Genomic DNA, 23,331 nt, shown 5'->3' with positions numbered 1-23,331 from the left:
TGAATTTTCGCTTTCTGTCTCTTTCCCATTACACTTTGCTTGGTCAAGCTGCTGAAAACAATTTTAAACAGGGCTCTGAAAAGTAGCTCTGAGCCACTTTGCATCCCTCTGAGAGATGTGGTTTAGGAACCAGCGTGCTGCGCAAAGGGACCGCAAGCAAGCAAAGCAGGGCTCTATTCCCAGCTTGCCTGCAGGTCAACTGCGTACATGGCTCCATCATTTAAGCCAATCTTTTCAAAGCCCTCTCAGCCGACCTGCTTTAGATTGCAAACACTGGCCTTAACTTCTCAGGTGCCTATTTTAACCCCCTGGAAATGGAAGAGAATAATACTGCCCTCCATCTCTCTTTCAAAGCTTAATTCAGCTTAGATTTCTGATACATGTAAATGCGTTAGGGGATTCCTAGGGCTACATCGGGACAATCAAGCACCAGCATCCCATTTTCTGCTGCAAATTATTAACATGGGGAGGTATGGAGCTGCAATATTAACATGGGGAGGTATGGAGGAGAGAGAGGAGAGAGCTTTTGGTTTAACCGTTTGTGAGCTGACCAGGTGGAGCATTTGGTTTTTGCTTTCATGCATATGGGAAGCTTTGCTCTGTTCCAGCCTTTCCCTTTAAAGCATGTTAAAGGGAAAATAAAAATATTTTCCACAATAAAGGTGGTAGGAATCACAATGTCCTGTTCCTCTAAGGTTATGTGCTCCTTCCTTCTAAAGCAACTAGGCAGAAGTGAACTTTAACCAGTACCACTGTCACAGGCACTGCAGTAAGCAACACACCTCTATCTCACCATGTTAGTCCTAGAAAATATAATGGTCCAGTACTCACTCCACTACCCTGAGTGATCCTGTATAGATAATACTCATAGAAAATCACTGTTCAAGAGAGAGGAGTCTTGTCCATCCATGGACCATGCCAACCCCTGGACCACAGTTGGATGAACCATGATAGAGCAGGGAGCTTTATAACCATTAAACAGTAGGGACAATTACAGGACAGTGCTAGAGACACTTCTACCAGGGAATTTATCATCATCATCATTATTATTACTATTACTAGCATTATATTATAGTATGAACATATGCTCCAAATACATTAAAAATGAACTGCCTTTACTGCTCCCTTCTGCTTGAGATTGCCCCTTTGGTGCACTACACAAAGGATAATCAATTCAAAGTCTGTAACTGATTTGCAAGCCTATTCTTGCATTACCCATCTTGCCCTAGTTTCAGAAGTGTGCCCTCATCTCTAGTAACTTCCCATCATCAGCGCTGAGCACCTTGCAGGGAAATGTGGTGAGATTTACACACAGTTGAAATAAAATAACTCCACAGCAGACTGGGAGAGGAAAATGAGGGAAGAATCCAGACTGTGTTTATCCTGATTTAAGCAGTGTTTTGGTTCCGTGCCAGGTGACAGCATTTCACCAAATCACTCCAAAACAGCCCGCTGTTTGTTTTACTCGATCATTGTTGTACTGGTGAGTGATGCCAGGCTGGTAGCTCTCCCCACAGCATGGGCAGCACACTCCTTCCCCTTGCTCATGCATCCTGTCCTTAGGAGAGACTGGCTGAGGAGCAGGGAGAACACCCAAAGCCCCAGTGGAGGAAGATATGAGCCAAAGATGCTCACATCACCACACTGAGAACAGACATCTGCCTTCCCTTTGCCCTCCTCCCATCCTTGCCCAGTCCTTAAACAAAACTTTCATCCAAAGCACAAGCCGTAAATACTTGTGGAAAGCCTGCACAAGCCATCACTTAAACATCTTTTAAGCCCTGCCTTCATTTAGTCCCTTTAATTATTACTTGCAGATGTGATTCCCCTCCTGTAGAACTCAAGCAAACGTTTCCATCTCTCACTGTTCAGTCACTGAAGACGTCTGCATGGGCAACAGTTCCTGACCTGAACAAGGTCAGGAACCAGATGTCTCCAGCTCATTATCAATCCTCAGAGGCTTTCAGGGGCTCCTTGGCTAGAGCTCACCTATGAGGAGATGAAGGGATCTCAACCGTTTGGCAGATCATCAGTACACTCTTATGATGATAATATTCCCATTGCAATCTGAAAAGCCCATGGGATCCAGCATGTTTCCACCTACCCAGTGCAATACACAGCTGGTTACTGTGGACTCACTGGTGCTAATTCCCTCTACATGGAATGGTGATCTCAAATCAGCACACAGGGAACCAGCTTCTGGCCCTGATGCCCATCTCATCCACAGCAGAGTGATTGGAGAGTAAAACTGTAACAGCCGCTGGATTTACAACTGTACTGAGTTGATATAAACAAGATCAAAACTGGCCCCAGCAGTAGGATATTCCCCATGTGGGGAATGGCTGACATGATTGCCATATTTAAAAGAGCAAAAAGAACAATTCGTCATGAAAAATGAAAGCCTTGTCGTGCTTGTGGGAAAAGAACAGTGTTGTTTTGCTTTCACATATCTATTGAGTGTGTTCTGTGTATCCTGCTGGTTAGTAGGGCAGGTAGCTAGTGAGCACTGAGCTGCAGGCTTAGTTTTGACTAACCACATGCAGCATAATCCCACTTTCCTGATTAGGCAGTCCTGACATTTAGAGGGAACTTTCAAGCTCAGATACTCATAACTGCAAGTCTGACATTTGTTTTCCACAGGTATTACCCATTTTTGCTTAAGGATTGCCATTGCTGCCAAAATCTTGCGAGTAGATTAGTACACTCAGTTATTCATAGATAGCAAAAGTATGAAGGGCACAAGCCTTTCAGAAATTGATTCGGTTTTGGTTTAAATGAGTAGACATTTGTTGTAAAACAAGAATAAGGACTCAATTTCCATGTCTCGCTGCATGGCAACTCAAGGGCAACTTCAGCCTTTAGGCAGGGCTCAACAGGGTTGAGCGGCGAGCAGCTTGCCAAAATTACCCAAAAAAGGGATTTTCTAGATCGAAGTACTATGAAGATGGGTGCGGAATGATAGGAGAAAGACAAACACCACTCAACAGCTCGACACAATGCACTTACTTAGTCCTTGCAGTGCTTCGAAAAGAAAGATAATCTCATTTAGCACTAATGCGCTGACTCCCACCCCTGATGAGCCCATGAAACCCAGCCTCCATCACCCACTTGTTACCATTTTCAAGCGAGCACCTTTTGTGATGTCTCCCACGCCGTCCTCTGACTTGGGAGATGCTCCCCCCCCCCCGCCAAACACCTAAAAAGCTACCCAGTGCTCTTGCTTCAAACCTCCTCTGTAAAACCCTGCTCGGCTCAATGTCTACAAGACAACCCTGACAACGGCAGATGTGCCACGACTTACTGCGGCTCGCGATGACTAATGCCCTCGCGCTGTTTACATGTGCCCCCACACCCGCCTGTATCCAAGCATCCTTCTATTTCAGTTGGAAATTTCAGCTATATTTTGTCTATTTTGGGTCTGGGTCATTTTGTGGCTCATTCTGCATTGAACAGATTGAAGTCGTCATTCTCAGGTGATGAGGAGGTTGAAATAGCACATTATAAATACAAAGATAAAATAAAGATGGATCATCAGCTACAGTGGGATATGGAAAGCAGGCAAGGTGCTCTCTTCAGCTGGGATTTTCCCAGATATGTGCCCTAACCTACCAGAGCTTCCCCATCTGCCTCCATCCCTCTCCTCCACCTCCCATCAGCATGCTACATCTCTGGCACACTTCTCTCCTCTACATAGCAAGAAGCAGACACAAAGGGGATCTAGTTCACAGAATTACAGGCAAGAGGGTGGGAAAAGACCTGACAAGCTCATCTCACCCATTTGCCTGCCTTAAAGCTATCTGAACCGTCCCCAGCCTTCAATAAAACCCTCACTGGTGGAGGGTAGGCTCTCAGTGCTTGCCTATCCCTGCAGACAGAAGGTTTTCCCTTGTGCCTAAATTAAATCTCTCACACTGCAGTTTGATTCCAATCCCCAGCAGACACAGACAGCAGATTTCTCCCTTTCCACAGCTACTTCTACCCTTTTCAAGACTATTATCCTCTTCCCCTTCAGTCTTTCCTCCTTGAGAAAGAGAGTCAAACCATCTCACAGAGCTCACCTTCACTCACCATCAGCGTGGAGGCACCACACCAAACATCTTTGTCACATCATCCTCTCCCACACATATGCTCACACACTCCCACACTCACGTACTGTATCAGTCATCCTGTTTGAACACAGAGCAGAGCATCCCGGACATGTACCACTCACTCCCTTTGTTCACATTTCTGCTCCTTAATGGCTCAAATCATGCACTGAGCCTCAGAGCTGCTTTCCCAGCACTTAAGAAAGGGGAAAGTAGGAACTGGGAAGACCCTGGTGTCCTGGCTTAAATCTACATGTCCTTTAACAGAGCAATAAGCAGTAGATGGGTAATAGGGCAGCTGTCACACTTGCTAAGCTGCCTTCATGGCAACAAGCCATTAAGCACTGCAGCTCAAAATAAGCACCAAACCCCTCAGGAACGCCTGGACACGCAGTATCTCAGACATGCACAGTGAGGGTTTAATTTCAGCTGAAGACAAGCGACTAACCTCAGCCCTGGTCTGCTCCTGGGGTCACTTGGTTAATGCCAGCGCAGCTCTTGCCTTTACACCGAAGGGTGAACGTGGCTCGGTATTACTCACGCTGAAGCACTGAATCCCACAACGGTTTTAAGCTCCCAGCCACTTGATCATGTTCCTCTCCCACGTCCCCTTCAGATGAAGAGATACAGGGTGATGCAGCATTTGCCTGCAGAAGAGTCACTGCCAGGGCTGTGCAGAGCTCGCTGGCTTCAGCTCGCGGGGGAAGAGCTGCAGACCCACGCTGCTGCAATCCCACTGCCTGGAGTTTTGTCGTGAGTTAAAGACCTGAGCGAATCCACAAGCACGGAGCAGGAACTCGGCGGAGGGAAGCTGTCAGCTCTGAATATCTACCCAACTACCCGCTGGATCGACAGACAGCTGAAGCCGCAGACAGCCGCCAAGGAGGTGGGATGCTGGATGACTGCTTATTATGCTGAGCCAAATCCTCCTATTACTACCTCGTGTGCTACCTGTCTTCTTTTGATACATTCGAGTGTTGTCTCTCCTCGAAGCACGGAGCAGAAAGGGATTTCCTATCCCACTCGTCTCCGATTCCTTTCCTGTGTAATTGTTTAAACACTCATCGCTTATTTGCTGGCAGGATCCCTTCTTAGGTATCTGTGTACAGCACACAGCAATGGTGAACTCCATCACATCTCCCACCAATTTAACAAACCCTCTGCTCCCTGGCACCTGGAGCACGCCACAAGCTCTATCAGTAATCCCCATCCCCAGCGTAAATCATCTGTACGTTGACACTGGGTCCTCTCCAAATTCAAATGCGGTTTAGCCCAAATTCACCCTGTGATGCATAATGACCTCAGGTCAGTGATAAAACCCCACATGTTTTAAAGCGGGTGGCTTCCAGCAAAGCAATGATGGAGAAGCACAATTCAGCCACCTCTGCTAAGAGGCCACATTTGAAATGTAATGCAATCCTTTTAAGAGGGAGCTGGACTGTGGGTTGGCCCATTTGGGTACCTAAGGGCAACACACATCCTCTCTACTTCCTAATCGTATTATGAGAGAGAGTGGGAAGGGAAAACTGTCAGCCCAGCTGGTTCATATCCTGTCTTCTCCAGGCTATCAAAGCTTGCTGAAACTCAAGGGGACTCTATGGGGTTTAGTGAAAAGAGCATCCCTGCTGAGCAAAGGAAAGCCCAGCTTGTGGTTTACACAAGCCTATGGGCTGCCACAGACCTCAGGGAAAGGCACCCCTGAGAAAACACAGCATCTGCTCCTGCTGTGGAGATGTGTGAATCCCAAACAGCCCCAGCAGCATTTACACCATAACCGTCCTCAATCTCAGCACAAAGCTCTCCTGAGAGGAGCAGTAGTCCAGCTGGAGAGTCCCTTCCTCACTCCTACTTTCATCTCTCCATATCTGGGGAGATTCCAGTGAGAACAGCACAAATCCCTAGGAAATCTTAGGAAATATTCCCAGTTCAAGGGGCACAATCAGATCCTGAGAGACATTCTACTCGCAGCAGCATCCCGGGGAGGATAGGGTGATGCAGGAAGAGGTGCCAACGGCACAAGGGCAGGAAGCTCGGGGAGGATTTGGACCTCAAAAGCCCAAATGTTTGCAGCTCAGCAATGTTCACCCTGGCACAGCTCTTGCATTAGGAGCAAGCGGAGGCTCCTAATGCTCTGTCAGGGAAATGACAGCACTTGGTGCTTTCTGTAGCACCCTTCAGGCTTGGGGCGCTGTGCAAAGATGAATGTGCGCAGCCTGCAAGGGTGCTGCAGCTGGAGAAAAGGAAGCAGCAAACAATGAAGTGATTGGCCCAAGGTCACAATTTTACTCACAGGCAGAGAAACAGCCCTGGCTGTACAATCATAGGATGGTTTGGGTTGGAAAGGACCTTAAGATCATCCAGTTCCAACCCCTTGTCATGGGCAGGGACACCTCATCGCAGACCATGGCACTCAAGGCTCTGTCCAACCTGGCCTTGAACACTGCTAGGGATGGAGCATTCACCACTTCTTTAGGCAACCTGTTCCAGTGCCTCAGCACCCTCACAGTACAGAACTTCTTCCTTATATCCAACCTGAACTTCCCCTAGCAAATACACCCAGATACACCTAAACTCTTCCCTAGACCCTTATAAAACTGGCAGACTTTGAGCTGGGCAAAACCAAGTACTTCCTTTCAGCAGAAAAGTCCAGTTTTTGAATCCAGGAGTTAATACTGCAGGAGAAGCAGCATTAATGAAACCCGAAAACTATTGTAAACCTGAGAACTGACTGTTCTCAAGATATGCAAAAGGCTTTGTTCTTATCCAGACTCCAAATCTCACGTGGTAAACCATGGTAGAATATAAATGTTAAAGCGTTCATCTCCAAATAAAGTGCTCTGGTCTTATCTAAGTGAAACGCTGCTATAATTTCCATTAAAACGTTGTCAGAACTGCTACACCTTTACAAAATATTTTAATTCATTAACATTTTTCCAAGGGAAAAGCCTGCTGCTGGAAAACCTGGATCTGTTCCCTGTGCACACAAGGCCCTACCGAGGTTTAGGACCTTAAAATAACCTACATTGTCTCTGCACGCACTCTATGAAGTACACAGACCTCCCATAGCACAGGGCAATCTTTTCAGGAGGAAGATCTTCAAGATCACACCAGACCTGCATGTTGATTCCCTTCCCACAGCCTGCTCAAGACATAACACTGGAAGTCTACTTTCCACACGTTATTTCCTTAAGGTAAAAGGGGTTCCTTCCCCTCTGCTGCACACACAATGCTGGGATGTTTCCAGGTAAAACAGGTATGTTGTGAGTTGATATTGGAGCTCAGAAGCTGTTGTTTCTTTGGGAAGGAAGCATGCCATGAAAGGTGCGTTGTATTCTTAACAATGAGATACCAATGATCAAAGCCTCTTGCAACATCCTGGGGCATCATATGGTCCAGGACTGCTCACTGCGTACACTCAGTGAGTGTATAAGCCAGTTCTATAGTCTACTGCAATGCAGCCCATGAAAGCATACAGGTGCTGTACAACCCCTCCAGCTAAAGGTTTGCTTGTCACTAAACACACCATGGCATGGACATAAACTCAGCATCCATACAAGTTCTTGCCACCAGCACCTTTCAGCCTTTGCTAACACTAGGAAACAGAGCAGAGCTTAGATGCTTAATTCCAGTCAATCAGCCCTGTCTCTGCAGATGAGGCTAGTAAGGAGAGGGCGGAGAGAGCAGAGATATATTCACACAGTCTTACTGTGGTCCTAAGTGCTGTGAGAACTGAGCTTTAAAGCTTGATTGACTTTACAAAGGCCAATCATGAGCTGGTAGGCAGAAGAGGCAACACGAGCCAAACTCAAACAGGACAAAGAGTGAAAGGCTGTCCTGTGCATCCTCAAGCTCCTGCTCTTTCCTTCCCACCTCTAAAACATTGCCAAGACTGCTGAGAAACACCACCATAAGGCTCTTTATTCAGCCTGACTATGGTTTGCAATGTATAGTTTGAACATGTGTCTCTGCAGTTTCCTTTTGTGCTTATTCTCTGTTAGCTATTATGCAGGTGTAGCCTTCCAGCAAGCCAACACTATCACACTACCAAGCTAGGCATGGTAAAACCCCCAAAAAACTTACCTAAATTCCTTAACTTAAAAAGTTTTAATCTTTTATGATGGTCAAACAGCAATCGTGCCAAATCAGTGCAAGAGGCTGCCTTTGCCTAGCTGAATTTGCAGGGTCCAAAGGAAATGGGATGCAGAGAAAGGGTCACATTTGAACTCCACCTGTTAAGCTGGACCTGAACAGCTCTGTCATGGTTTAGGCATGTCCATCTCCAAAACTGAGTCAAAACACAGCACTTTCAGCCCCTAAATTCATTGAAATCAAGGACAACTCCTTCCTTTCCCACTACATGAACAGCTCTTAGGACCCAGCCAAGGGAAATTCTGTCCTTGGCAAACCCAGATCAGCTGCCTGAGCAGCAACGCTCATCCTCCACAAGCCTTTCGTGGTCCTTTTTCACTGCTAAGAAGCTGTGCCCGAACCAGGGTTACAAATATTTCAAACTGCCAGGGCCAAAGACTCCAGAAAGGAGATTTATAGCAATAAATAATATTAATGACACAGGCGGATGGAGCTTCTTGTCCTGAGAGCTCCAAAGGTACATGAAAAACTGCACTATAAATGTCACCACCGCAGACACCAACGATGATGAGATGCCACCTCTGGGGAAGGGAGGCAGCTTTGGCTTGCTCAGAATGACACTCGGTCAGGAAACTGAGGGTGGTACAACAAGGATATGGATGAGCAATGCTCCACAGCATCACCAGACCCTAGGCTCTGCTTAGTGGGGGGACTCAGGAGGTATCCAGGCCCCAGCTTTCCTCCCAGCATGGCCAAAGGACTCCTATTGATGCCCACGAGTTGACTCCAGGCTGGGAAATAAGCTGAGTTGTGCAAATGCAACCTGACCAGCAGCCAGCAGAGTTGGAAAGAGGACAAAGGAAGCAATTTTAGGCCTAACCCCAAAGGACCAGCTGAGAGGTTAGCTGCAGATATAATAAAACATGCCTGGGGGAAGGAAGCTGCATCCTCCTGCAGCCAAGCCCACTCTCAGACGCACGGATGATAAAGGGCTTACATGAACCCTGTGTTACCCAGATAACACTCCAAACACCTAGAGCTGAGGGAACAGCAGTATCTGGCTATGTCAAGTTAACCATTTTTCCCCCTAGCTGCTTAGTTAAATAATGCCAAGCACTGTGTGAACATGAAGTCTCTGTTAGAGAAACTTCCGCTTTCGCCAAACCAAAGGCTCCCATCTCTCTTCCCATACTGCCTACTTCCAGAAGAAGGATCACCAAAGGACCTTCACCAGCAGCACTTCAGACTTTGCTTTAGAAGTATTCCTGCAGCAGAAATCACTCTTTATTTTCTCCAACCACACAATCTCCCCAAACTTTGTCAGGGTTGCTTGCAACAACAGCACTGAGTGCTTCCTGCGCAGAACAAAGCTCACTCATCAACCATTGTGGTGGTCCTCACAGCCTCTGGAGCCAGACATTTGGGTGTCACCCTTGGGCTGAAGGGAGAAACCTTGCTGCTGGCAGGATGCAGCGCTGCAGGCTCAATGGGCAGGTGCAGAGCAGCAAGTTATAGAGATGCAGGAGATGGATCCCAGCTGCATCACCTCAACACACCTCGAGAAGGCTGGCTACCACTCCTGGGCAACACTAGCCCATCAAGCAACCTCCCTTCCAGCCTGGTTTCAAGCAAATCCCAACTTCCCTAGTGGGAAGACAAGGAAGCAAAGACCCATGGAGGAAGATGGGTGCAGGGACATCAGCATCAACACAACCAGCTGCTTCCAAGCGGGAACCCAAGTCCCACTTCTGCCTTTGAGCATCCTTCAACCAGCGCATGTCTACCAAGACCATAAGCTCATTGCCTCTCCCAAGAGCACCTCAAGAGCAGTTGTACCTGACACGAGCCCGTTTCACATCACTGGAGCAGCTGGGCCTGCATGGGGCCGGGCAAACACAACCAACACTGTGTCTTTAAAACCACTTCAGTGCAGATGTTGTTTCCATGGTAACTAGTGGACCAAATACATTAGTGTTTCTAATAATAAACCAAACCTTCATCTTGGAAAATGTGATCCCCCCTCTCCCTTTTACCATCGTCACCCTTCCTTTCATCCTTTCCCCTCCCCTTTCGCTGAATTAAGCCAGCATTTAACAAGCAAGGCATAATTAGTAAATAATTACAAGGGCCCAGTAACTCCCAGTGCCCAGGCAGATGGAGAAGCATTGGGTGGAGAAGGGGGGGTGGCTTTGCTCTATGAACCTGGGAACTGTCCAAAAAGGGATGAACTACTTAAAAAAAAGGGGGAAAAATACATAGTAAAGCACAAGGTGGAAGAAAAGAGCCGGAAAAGCCCCTTTTGACCACCCTGGTGTCGCCTTTGGCACCTTCCCCACTCTCTGAGCCCGGGTGCAGCCGCCCGGTTATAATTTCTAGGAATCTCGCACTTTTCTTTCCCTCCATCCCAGACGCGGCTCCGTATTCACCAACAGCAGCCAAAACTTCACAACTCCTCCCTTCCACGCTCCCTTATTCCGGAGTGGGGACACCCCACGCACCCCCATCACCCAGGAAGTGTGGGGTAACGAGCAGGACCCAGAGGCACGGAGCGGGACACGAGTGGGATGCGGTGGGGATGGAAGCGGTGCGGGATGATTCCCCCCCTTCTCGAGATAAGACACGTGTGAGGATTTAGTGCGTGGGGAGCCCACGGAAGGGAACACGCCAGGCGGGGGCTGCTCGCCCCACACGTTTAGCGGTATCCTCATCCAAAGCATAGGGAAAGAGGGATGGAGGAAAAGGGGGAAGCAGCGCAGCAGCAAGATGCGTGTCCCGTCGTGTACCCCCCCATCCCAAAAGGCATAAACTGCGGGCAGGTCGGGGAAGGGGAGAGGAAGGGCGGCGGTGGAGGGTGATGCAAAGCTTCACGGTGTGTGTCGCCACGGTCCCGGCGACACCGGGCTGCAGCAGGGCTCGGGGCTGTCCCCAGCGTCCGCGGTCCCCGCAAGCAGCCCGCCCAGGATGCTCCGCTGCATCCCGGTGGTGTTCCCTTCCCTTCCTCGTTATTTTCCCCGGTCCCCCCGCAACCCCATGTGTGTGTATGTGTGTCTATGTCCCCATCCCTCCCTCCTCTCCCCTCTGCTCCTCCCTCCGCGGCGGGACTCACCATGTCGGGGTTGAGCTGGGCTAAGATGGCGAAGGCGGAGAGCCGGTCACACAGGCACTTGGTCCGGGAGGCGTCGAGCGGGACCGTTCGGCAGCCGCGCCAGGACCAGGCGCCGGGTGGAGAGGCGGAGGCTCTGCTGGAGGAGGGAGGGAGGGAGGGATGGAGGGATGGATGGATGGATGGATGCAAGGAGGGAGGGATGGAGCGAGGGAGGGACGGGGCGGCGGAGCGGGGAGAGAGGGAAAGCGGCCGTCAGGGCGGGCGGGGAGCGGGCACGGAGCCGCAGGGGAGACCGCGCCCCCCCCGCCCCCCCAAATACCACCCCCCCGGGAGCTGGGTCTTCTAGTCCCCGCCCCGCTCTGACCCCTCCATCGCTTTCCACCCACTTAAACGCTCCCCTCCATCCCCCCGGGCTGCCCATAGCACCTCCCCATCCCTGTAGCCCACATAGCCCATGCAGGCACGCATAACTGCACAGCCTTGTCCCACACACCCACTGTGTGGATGCACAACCTTATAGCCTTGTGATATACACCCAACGTAAGGATGCATAATCCTATAACCCTGTCCCGCACGTTATACACACCTCCTTAACCCTATAGCGCTGTCCTACATATGTTATAGATACCTCTTTAACCCTATAATCCCATCCTGCATATGTTATACACACACACCTCCTTAAGCCTATAGTGCTGTGACATGCTCCATCCCTGGCAGTGGCCAAGGCAAGGCTGGAAGGTGTCCCTGTCCGTAGCAAGGGGTTGGAACTGGATGAGCTTTCAGGTCCCTTCCAACCCAAATCATTTCATGTTTCTATGATGGCATACACCCCACATAAGGATGCACAATCCTATAGCTCTGTCCCACATATATTATATGCACCTCCTTAATCCTATAACCTTGCCCCACTTATTCCATATATGGATGCATAACCTTATGGACTTGTCTCACACACCCGCTATGTGGATGCATAACCCTATATCCCTGTGACATGCACCCCATGCATGGATAAATAATCCTATAGCTGTCCTACACAATCCAAATATACACCTCTCATCATATAGCCTTGTCCTGTATATCCTAAATATGGGTGCATAGCCCTACAGAGCTGTCCCACACACAACACACACCTTACTCTCTCCATAACCCCATCCCTCATCCTATATACACCATAGCCCTGCCCCACACCCCATATAGAACTGTCCCACCCAACTTGTCCGCTATATAGACCTCCCCCAGCCACAAGAGCCCCACATGGGAGTGCACCCTTTCCCCACACCAACTGACCCAATATATGACTCCACCTCTCACCCACACCTTCCTCACTTCCCATAACCTCCCCCAATTACTCCCCCTTCCCTTGCTCCCTCCCTGAGAAGGTCTCTGGGACTAGGATCCCCATATAGGCCATGACAGGAACCCCCTCAGATGTCCCCTGCACCCCAAGAACTCTGGGCATGGCAGGAATGCGCCTGCTTCATAGCATGATGCTTCAAGACATCAAAGGGACAGGGTCCCTGCTTTCTTATGGCATCTTTTCAGCCTGACAAAGAGCAGCAGAGTGGGGAAGGAGTCCTAGGTGGGAAAGGCTCCATGTGAAGCTGGCCCTCATCCCAGAGATGGGATTACTCCATCAGGAAAGTTACTGCAGCTCCATCTCCATGCAAGCAGTGAGGGCTAAGCCAGAAACAGGGAATCTTACGTTCTGGCTCGCATGACAAGGTACAGTCATCACCTAAAAAGTACAGTCATTTTCCACCCATTGCTTCTGTCTCTTGTCCAAATCACTCTCTTGAAATGTAGTCACACAGAGGGTGGAAATGAAGAGAGCAAGTGCAGAAATGCAGTGGATGGGGAGAAGGTCGGGATCTATATGGATAACCTGGGCTTCACTGGAGCCTGGGATGTGGAAGCAGAGCCAGAGGGCCATACGACTTCACTGGAGGAACACGGGTGTAACATGTTCTCTCCACATCTGACTGTCCTCCGAGGAGCAACCAAAGCAGGAATGCCAGCAGCAAGCTCAAGGCAGCTCCAGATGGAGCCAAGCTGCTCAGCAGCCTTAGGTACATCACAGATGGCTTGAACTTCTCTGTACTGCTGACTCCGATAGACCTGCCTTGAATTGCAGAGAAGGCTTTTGCAGGTCTCGACTCCATGCGCACACTGACACATTCCTCACACAATGAGACAGAGCATCCCTCCACCTCCACCATGCCAGAACGCTCTGGGTACCAACAGGGTAACAGAGTGTCAACACGTGCTGTTGATTCTGTTGTAATTATCTATTCATCCAGTTTAATACGTGACACTGAGCCTTCCCAAATTAGCTCTGTTTCAGATTAAAGCACTTTCCATAGCTAAATAAATAAAGCCAAACTATTTTTACTGTAGAAGTTGTCAGCAACGCACAGAACAGTTTTTCTTTCTTCCTAAATGTCTGGATCCTGCTGCATGTGCATGCAGCAGATGATGGGACATAAATCTGTCTTCCCAGGATAGACAGCTCTGCACATGCTCCTCTACTGAGCTAAGTCACATCATCCTGGGTTCAAACAGAAACAGGGGAAGTTCAGGTTGGATATAAGGAAGAAGTTCTTTACTGTGAGGGTGGTGAGGCACTGGAAAAAGTTGCACAGAGAAGTAGTAAATGCCCCATCACATGCAGTGTTCAAGGCCAGGTTGGACAGAGCCTTGGGTGACATGGTCTAGTGTGAGGTGTCCCTGCCCATGGCAGGGGGTTGGAACTGGATGATCTTAAGGTCCTTTCCAACCCAAACCATTCTATGATTCTCTGATTCTGTCTCATGGAGAACCTCAGGTTCAGGCATCATTCTCTGGCCTCTTCCACTCACCCATTCACCAACACCCTTCTTGGAAGGGACTAAGAGATCCAAGGCCAATCTCAGAGGGAATATGAATTCCCTGTTCTCCCCTATATGTATTGCCTGTACTTCCAAGAACTACATTAGCCAGTTCTGTTTATTCACTGTCACCAAGACAAATCCCTTATTTACACTGTGTGCAAATAAAGACAAATGTTCACACTCTACCAACCAGTTCTGTGTTCTCCTAGAAAATATTCATTTAGCCTGACAAGATCTATTTTGCGTAAGCTGATTGCTATTAATTTCTCTGTTTTAATGAGCATGCTATTATTCAATTACAATCATAATATTACCCACAATCCCTTCATCTTTGGATTGTGCGTTACTGTGCCTAGGACAGATGTGAGGCAGGCAGCTCTGGAATGAAGCTGTGGTGCTTACAGACACACTCTTCTCTGCAGACTTTGGGAACACTTCCACCCTTCCTTTACGAAAGAGTAATGATCCCCAATCAGCCTTAACCTGTTCTTTTAACACTCCTGCATGCAAAATTTCTATGTCTTGTTTCTCTTCAGAAGATTCCACTTTATTGGATGATGGATAACATGTTTTCCAGCTGCTGGGGTAATGAAAAGTATTTCATTAGCCTGCGATGGGGATTAAGTAACTAAGCTCTCTTCCAACTACAGAATACAGGCATTTATTGCAATTTCTGCATTATTATGAATAAATCTGTCATTTCTAGTTAGTAACAACAACCCAATGCAATTAGATTTATTTGGGGTTTACTATACTCTAAATTTAACTTTTGATTTATTTTAACCACAATGAAATCCTTACTTTTATTTTTTCCTGTCTTTTTCAAGCTTTTCCTTTATATTGCTTGCCATCAAGTTACCCTTCATCTGTATCTCTACAACAGCTTTTACTTTGCCTCTAAAGCAGACTGCTGTTGGGTTTTGCAGATAGAATCATAGAATGGTTTAGGTTGGAAAGGACCTTAAGATCACTCAATTCCAACCCCCTGCCATGGACAGGGACACCTCACACTAGGCCATGTCACCCAAGGCTCTGTCCAACCTGGCCTTGAACACAGTAATGGAGCATTCACCACTTCTTTGGGCAACCTGTTCCAGTGCCTCAGCACCCTCACAGTAAAGAACTTCTTCCTTATATCTAACCTGAACTTCCCCTGTTTCAGTTTGAACCCATCACCCCCTCTCCTATCACTGCAGTCCCTGATGAAGAGTCCCTCTCTGGCATCCTTGTAGCCCCCTTCAGACACTGGAAGCTGCTCTGAGGTCTCCACGCAGCTTCTCTTCTCCAGGCTGAACGACCCCAATGTTCTCAGCCTGTCTCCATACAGGAGGTGCTCCAGTCCCTGTTCATCCTTGTGACCTCCTCTGGACTTGCTCCAGCAGGTCCACATCCTTCTTATGCTGAGAACACCAGCACTGTGCACAGTGCTGAAAGTGGGGTCTCAGAACAGCAGAGTAGAGGTTTATTTGTCATTTCGTCTTCTTCTTCTTATTATTATTATTATTACTATTACTACTATCGCTATAACTAATACTATTACTATTTCACTGAGTTTTTTTTAGTGCTCTACTTATCTTTTTCATATATGGCTGTGTGAATATCTGGAGAAGTGTTCTTAAAATGTCTCACAATTATCCTTAACCTTTTCTTCCTCAGGAGGCTTTTGCAACAAGCAGACATGCTGAAAGCCCTCATTCTTAAAGCATCAAATACATGCACGTTGACACACACGTACACCCCCTGCCCCCAAGCAATTTGAACTTTCTTGAAATGTGTGAATAGAATTGCCTTAACATCGCTTTCAATGCTGAAACCCAGCTTTGTTCATTTCCCAGCTTTCAGAGTAGATGAGGACAGATCTGGGCCATGCATCAACAGCGGTAACCTCATCAAAAAGAAGGAATCTGAAAGTCTACCAAACCAGGAAAAGCCCAGGGGAGGTATCAGCAAACAAATAACACTCCCTAGGTACTGTGCTTGGCCTCACACTCTCGTGGTAGAGATGCTGACAATACAGCAGTGAATGCAATAATCAGAACAAAGTCTATCCAGGGCCAAAGCCATACTTGGCACAGTCTGATATCCGTTTCTAGATGCACATACAGGAAAAGGACATAGAAGAGCAAAGTTTTCTCTTTCGCTTTCCACCTAGACATCACTAAGACCCAGTCTGATGCCTGCTTATCTATCCCATTGGATTCAAAGAAATCAAATGAATTAAAGCCATCCACTTTTTACTTGAAAAACTGCTATAAATCCTATGAAGGATGGGTGCTGTGGGACGTGCTGAGCCAGAAACGTCGTATAAATCACCTCAGAATAAGTCCAAGTATGCCATTTAATAGAAAATGGAAATCTGGCCCTCATTACTAACAGTGATTATTAATTGATGATTATCAGTTATTAAACTACTCAGAATAATCAGATGCTCTAAAAAGCATGTCCATTCCTCTGGTTTTAAGCTCCTCAGATGAATAACTCTTCTCTCAACCTTTCATTTCTCTCTACAAATCTATTTAATTACCTATTCTCGTTGCCTTGCAACCTTTTTTATACGAACATCTCTGCACCCTTTTGGGATGTAGGTTGGAGATGGGTTGGGGAAATGTGATAGGACAAGGGGGAATAGGTTTGAACTAGAATAGGGTAGATTTAGGTTAGATGTTAGGCAGAAGTTCTTCCCTGTGAGGGTGCTGAGGCACTGGCACAGGGTGCCCAGAGAAGCTGTGGCTGCCCCATCCCTAGCAGTGTTCACGGCCAGGTTGGATGGGGCTTGGAGCACCCTGCTCTAGTGGAAGGTGTCCTTGCCCATGGCAGGGGGTTGGAACCGGATGAGCTTTAAGGCCCCTTCCAACCCAAACCATTCCATGATTCCTTGATTTGTGAATAGGAGGACATGACAGGGGATCCACCAGCCCCCTTTCACTCTCCACGTGCTACCACGTGGCAAGAAGCAGGGAAACCTCAGTCTTCAGAGATCTGTTTGAAAGGTTTCTTGTGTATTGCTCCATCACAAGGGCTAACCAATGCATCATCTATAGGTTTGCACATTGCTTCACTCAGGCAAAGTGCCAGCGTTGCCTTATTCCCAGTGTGGATATGCTATTATGAACCCTTCTTCAAGTCTAACTTCCGGATTCAGCCTGTGTTTCTTTGGTTTAAAATTAATCTTGAGTCCATATGGTTGCTGAGAAACTCCTAAAAATGCACAATCCATTTGAAATTGGAAAGCTTCAAAATCACAGCTGTACTGAGGTGAATTCACATGAAAAATGCCAATCTTGTGATTTTAGGTGGTCCCATTCATAGTTTCAGTTTTGAGCCTGTCCAGCTTTAACTGCTGCAGATGATATATTCAATACCACCGAAAGATATCTAATGGAATCTCTCCGTGGTCCAGGGAATCACATCTGAAGGGGTTTTGTTCATGTTGGATGCAGACAGCATTCTGCGCACCGGTGTGTAGGTTCAGCAAGCAAGTATTACCAACAGCCTCATAGTTCAGGACACACTTGAAATCCTAAAAGATTCAAATCACTGAATTTTGTAATATAAAGTTGGCTCCACTGGGATCTGTTCAAGCTACAAAACAGGGATATTACGACATGGGCATATTGTGTATTTGAATGTAAAATACTTTAATCACGGACCTGATTAAAAGCTGTAGAATTAAATGGGATATTAATGAACAGGTCCATAAGGGAAGGCGCATGTGTGTGTTGGCGTGTGCATCTGTAGTTCAATCCTGCGCCTTTGTATGCTCAGCAAAAGCTTTAATTCTGCAGAAAAATACACTGGGTTTGTAATGGAAAACCTGGGCTCAGAGCTCAGTGGAGAAGAAAAAGAGCAGAATTTGAGTTATTCACAAATATTGAATCCAGGTACACTAATAAGGAAGCAGAATTATTTCCATGCGGTCTCAAGAGGGGAGGGAAGATGGAAGAACTTTACTAAAGGGAAAACGTGGGCAGAATATTAGAGAACAGTGCAGTGAGACTGATTGCAAACCAGTCAAAGAGGAATTGTAGAAATCCCCCAAGCAGACTGGTGTAAAGAGCATTGTACTGGGAAGGGTACAAGGAAACCGAACAAATTCTTTCTGTCTCTAATGTCTATGGTAAGATTTATCTCCAGTGTGATTCCAGTGATGTTCCACAAGAAAATGTTTCAGCATTTCATGTTTCACAACATGAGCATGAACATTGAGCACTTGATGGGGAAAAGCAATTAAGCGCTGTCTTGTAGATTTAAATAGGAGCTAAGCACATGCTTAAGGACTTTCTCAAACAGAAATGCTATTCTGAATAGGAATTTGCACAAATGGAGAGCGTTTGTTGTGGGAAGAGGCAGGGATAACAGAGTCATAGAATGGTTTGGGTTGGAAAGGACCTTAAGATCATCCAGTTCCAGCCCCCTGCCATGGGCAGGGACACCTCACACTACACCATGCCACCCAAGGCTCTGTCCAACCTGGCCTTGAACACTGCCAGGGATGGAGCATTCACAACTTCCCTGGGCAACCCATTCCAGTGCCTCACCATCCTCTCAGTAAAGAATTTCTTCCTTATATCTAACCTGAACTACTCCTGTTTCAATTTGAACCCATCACCCCTTGTCCTATCGCTACAGTCCCTGATGAAGAGTCCCCTCTCCAGCATCCTCGTAGCCCCCTTCAGATCAAAAAGAGGTTGTAAAAAATGGGGTATTATATTTGAGACTTAAACAATACAAAGGACCTCCAGAGGTTTCTTCCACCCTCAGTGATTCTGTGAGTCGCTGCTGCTTGCTTCACATGGGCCATTCCCCCCCTTACTAACCAAGCAGGTCATGCAAGTGCTTGGCGTGGCTCCAGCTGGCAGATTGATTATTAATTTGGAGAACGAACCAGAGATGAAGTCAAAGTTAATCCTTTTTGTGGGATTCCCAAAAGCAATTTTCATTTCCAGCCAAAGGCTGCCCCAGAGCGTCTCTCAAACTCTTTGGCTCTGCACAATAGCTCGGCATGAAAAAGAAACATACAATCATTTTTCTGCAGCAAGTGTGTGAGAGTCATCATTACTGCAGGACCTCAGGGCTGGATTAAAAAGGGGATGGTGCCTGGGAAAAAGGGACATGAAAAGGTTTGCACCTTTTTGAATAACATTAAAAAATGCTTTAACGTTATATTTATCTGCATAGACTATAAATAGAATTGATATAATATTTAAATAATAACAAAATTGTTGATTTGCTGCTAAAACAGCCATAAAGGATCTCATGCCAGAGAGGTTAATGCTGAAACAAATTGAACACGACACTAAATATGGGCTAAAATCAATCTTTAACACTCTAGCTGCTTGGGAAGTTTTGGGTGCTGTCAGTGCCAAAGGAGTAATTGTGCTCTGGTTAGTTTAGACCTTCCTAAGAAGTGAATAAAAGTCACAAAACTCTATCACAAGGGTTATTTGTTATTATCCAAGAGATTATTTGAGAGAGAGCTATTATCAAGAGCTATTATCCAAGAGATAATTCATTCTTTTTGTGATCAATGCACTGATTCAAAGCCAGGCTGAGCTCTTGGTTATACTACTGAACACCCCGTGAGACATCTCACACATCCAGGAAGATAGTCCAGGCTTACTGGAGCAAAACCTATCCTCCAAAACCCCTTTGCACTCCCGTGTCCCTGAATTTGAAGTGTAGCACCAGTTTGGAGACATCCATGTAACCTAATCTGAAAACTGAAGCCCCAGTGCAACAACTGTTTCTTACTACATCTGATCGTAGTGTACAACAAGTGTAGGAAAGAAGTTGTGCATCATCAACCTCATTTAGCTCACAGCCCAGAAAGCCAGCCATATCCTGGCTGCATCATTTGAATTGTGGCCAGCAAGTCAAGGCAGGGGATTCTCCCCCTCTACTCCATTCTCATAGAATCATAGAATCATAGAATAGTTAGGGTTGGAAAGGACCTTAAGATCATCCAGTTCCAACCCCCCTGCCATGGGCAGGGACACCCCCTTCAGTTCTGTATCCAGCTCCGAGGCAACAACACCAGAGGGATGTGGAGCTGTTGGAGCGAGCCCAGAGGAGGCCAAGGAGATGCAACAAGGGCTGGAGCAGCTCTGCTCTGGAGCCAGGCTGAGAGAGCTGGGCTGGTTCAGCATGGAGAAGAGAAGGCTCCTTAAAGGGAGACCTTTTTGCAGCCTTTCAATGATAAAAGGTGAGTTATGAGAAAGTCGAGGACAGACATTTTAGTAGAGCAACAGAACAAGGGGTGGTGGTTTTAAACTAAAAGAGGGTAGATTCAGACCATATTTAAGGAAGAAATTCTTTACAATGAGGGTGGTAAAATACTGGCACAGGTTGCCCAGAGAGGTGGTTGATGTCCCTTCCCTGGAAATACTCAAGACCAGGCTGGACAGGGCTCTGAGCAACCTGATCTAGTTGAAGATGTCCCTGCTCATTGCTGAGGGTTTGGACTAGATGACCTTTAAAGGTCTCTTCCAACCTGAACCATTCTATAGTTCTATGATAAGGAAACTGAGTCACACAAAGGAGATGCGAATAGATACAGTCCTGTAAGAGGGCACTACTAGAGCTCTGGGTTTGGAGCAAGCAGTCAGTTCTGAAGTGACTGAGCAATATTGCCAACAGTCACTAAATGCACCCATGCATCCTTTGTATTCTCCACAGGAAGAAGGCAAACCCCATGATCTCTGGAGCCACTCTGAAACTTTATGCTCAGCTGCTGGGATTGTTCTGTCTCCTAATGCGTTCTGTTTGGCACTGATGCCCTTTTTCTTACCCTACCCCAGCAGCACACTGCTGGCACTGAACAAAGCAGTTTTCTGCCGGTAGGAAGGAATCAATAATCATATTAGCAAGTATTATTAAATTAGCTCTTTAGAAAAAGCAATGAAAATGGAAAAAAGGGGGGGGGGGGAAGTCTAATATTGATCCAGTTGCATCGTGTAAGGAAAACGAAACCAGAGCAGGAATATTAATTCTTTCAGAGGCCCCTTATTCAAGGTGTTTTCAGCTGATTTGCTTCAAAACTGACTTAAGAAAAATCAAGACAATGGTGATTTAAGAAAAGATTCATAATCTATGGGATATAGGGATATTTGGGATGTTCTCCAGGTTCTTTTTGTGTATGGGGGAGGGAGGGACAGGAAGAGAAAGTTATAAGGAGGTTAAAAGCAAGGTCTTTCCCAGCTGTGAATTCATAATCACAGCTAACTGGATTGGAGCATTTTGCAGGGGGCAAGGTTACTTACTATCTGCAAATTAGCCCCAGAAAGAGACAGAAACAGCCCATATGTGGCATCCAGTCTGAAGCCGTAATTACCATAAACAATGTTAAAATGCAAAAAGAAATACATATCACCATTGAAATAAAGCATATGGCTGGCTAAATACCCTTAAGATTATCTGGAGATAATCTTTTCAGGCACCATAACTGCAGCTGACGCTGAGCTATAATGACTGTCATCAGAAGGCCACGCCATCCCACCGGAGAGGAAGCTCAGCACTTCCCAACATCGTCAGCCTCCTAGGCTTTGGACTCTGCTGTTTGAAATCCAGAGCATGTGGTTGATAATAAACGAGCTCTTTCCCCCTGTACATCCCTGCTCCACAGCTCCAGCAGAAGGCCTGAAATGCAGACATAGAATCATAGAATGGTTTGGGTTGGAAAGGACCTTGAGATCATTCAGTTCCAAACTCCTGCTATGGGCAGGGACACCTCACACCAGACCATGTCACCCAAGGCTCTGTCCAACCTGGCCTTGAACACTGCCAGGGATGGAGCATTTACCACTTCTTTGGGCACCCTGTGCCAGCGCCTCAGCACCCTCACAGTAAAGAACTTCTTCCTTATATCCAGCCTGAACTTCCTCTGTTTCAGTTTGAACCCATCACCTTTTGTTCTATTGTTACATCATCTCTTGCAGATGAAGCTTGCACCATGCCTTGGTCTCCGAAGAACTGCCTCTGTACAAGGAAGGGTGGGGTGGGAGAGAACGTCGTCACTGGGTCCATACCTGTGATTGCATTGTTCTTCTAATTCCCTGCCAGATTTCCTTTCCAAAGGCAGCCACAGAATACGTGTTTCATTGGGATGGACCCTCAGAAAGATCACTCTGCTTTTATATCCTACCCAGTAAACCACTGAATAATCCTTACTATGGAAGCCAAAGTTTTGATACAAAAGACCTGATACCATATAGAGAAGAGAAATACATATAGAGAAGAAATAGCAAAACTAAAGACACTGCTTATGTCCTTGGTCTTCAAACAAGAAACAAATGTGAAAATCCCTGTGAGGTGTCACAATATTCGTGTTGCAGAAGAAACCAGTTCAACAGCTCCTGCATATCGAACCCGGGGAAATATTCCTTCCCGACCCGCAGTTAATATACAGATCTGATCTCTTCCACAGCATTACAGCCCAACTTACACACGTCAGGAATTTGGCTTGAAATATCACGAGAATTTCTTTTCTTTTCATATCTGAGATCTTTTTGTCTTGTGGATTTTCACCTTTAAAAGGATGACATTTTCAAGGTCCTCTACAGAACCCTGTGAAATAGAAACAGAAAAACCTACACCTCCCTGTAATCCCATGACTTCATGGCTTTGCAAAAAGAGAAAAATCATCCTCAGATGTAGCTACACTGCAAACACTGGTATCATCAGGTCTGCTCACCGGTCAGTGACTGCAGAAGATGACCTTGGACTACCTTCCACAATAAATCAGAGTTTTCTCTGTCCAATTCTTTATCCTCTGCTCTTAAACTTGCTATTGCTAAAAGCTCCATTACAGCATTTCTGGTATCTCTCCAATGCAAGATGTTCTGGCCATAACTTCTAATCTTATTTTGGGGCAAAGCTGCCTCATTGGAGCTTTTCTGCTACACCAGAATATCAGAGCAATAAATAGCTCATTAGGTATCAGGATTGTTTAGGGATGAAGGTGAAAAGAGGAGCTATTGTAAACAGAGGTTGGGACTTGCTGAAGCTGACTTTCCAGAGCGAAGTGTACCACTGGGACAAGTGGGGAATAGAAAGATGAACAGTGAGATGGCTGGTCTCATTAACATATAGGGCTCCTTTCCAACAAAGGACAAGGTGAAATCAGTGAGTGATGTATCTGTCTCCCTCCCACCCCTACATGACATTCACAGCTGCTTATCCAGGCTTT

At 46.7% G+C, this 23,331-nt stretch overlaps 1 protein-coding gene across 1 annotated transcript in view; it reads right to left on the bottom strand.

Moving 5' to 3' along the window:
• The window catches only part of ADGRB1 (adhesion G protein-coupled receptor B1), a gene marked incomplete at both ends in the record, with an annotated part of 205,421 nt that overhangs the window by 75,561 nt on the left and 106,529 nt on the right, over window positions 1–23,331 (bottom strand). Inside the window, one exon of the mRNA XM_080610861.1 lies at window positions 11,281–11,416. Within this exon, the coding sequence (XP_080466987.1) occupies window positions 11,281–11,416 (136 nt within the window). The remainder of the gene's footprint in view (window positions 1–11,280; window positions 11,417–23,331) is intronic.

The sequence above is a fragment of the Psittacula echo genome (genome assembly GCF_963264785.1).
Source record: "Psittacula echo genome assembly, chromosome: 2".
Lineage (NCBI taxonomy): Eukaryota > Metazoa > Chordata > Aves > Psittaciformes > Psittacidae > Psittacula > Psittacula echo.
Note: the sequence above shows the minus strand (reverse complement) of the source record. Positions and strands in the feature narration are given on the sequence as shown.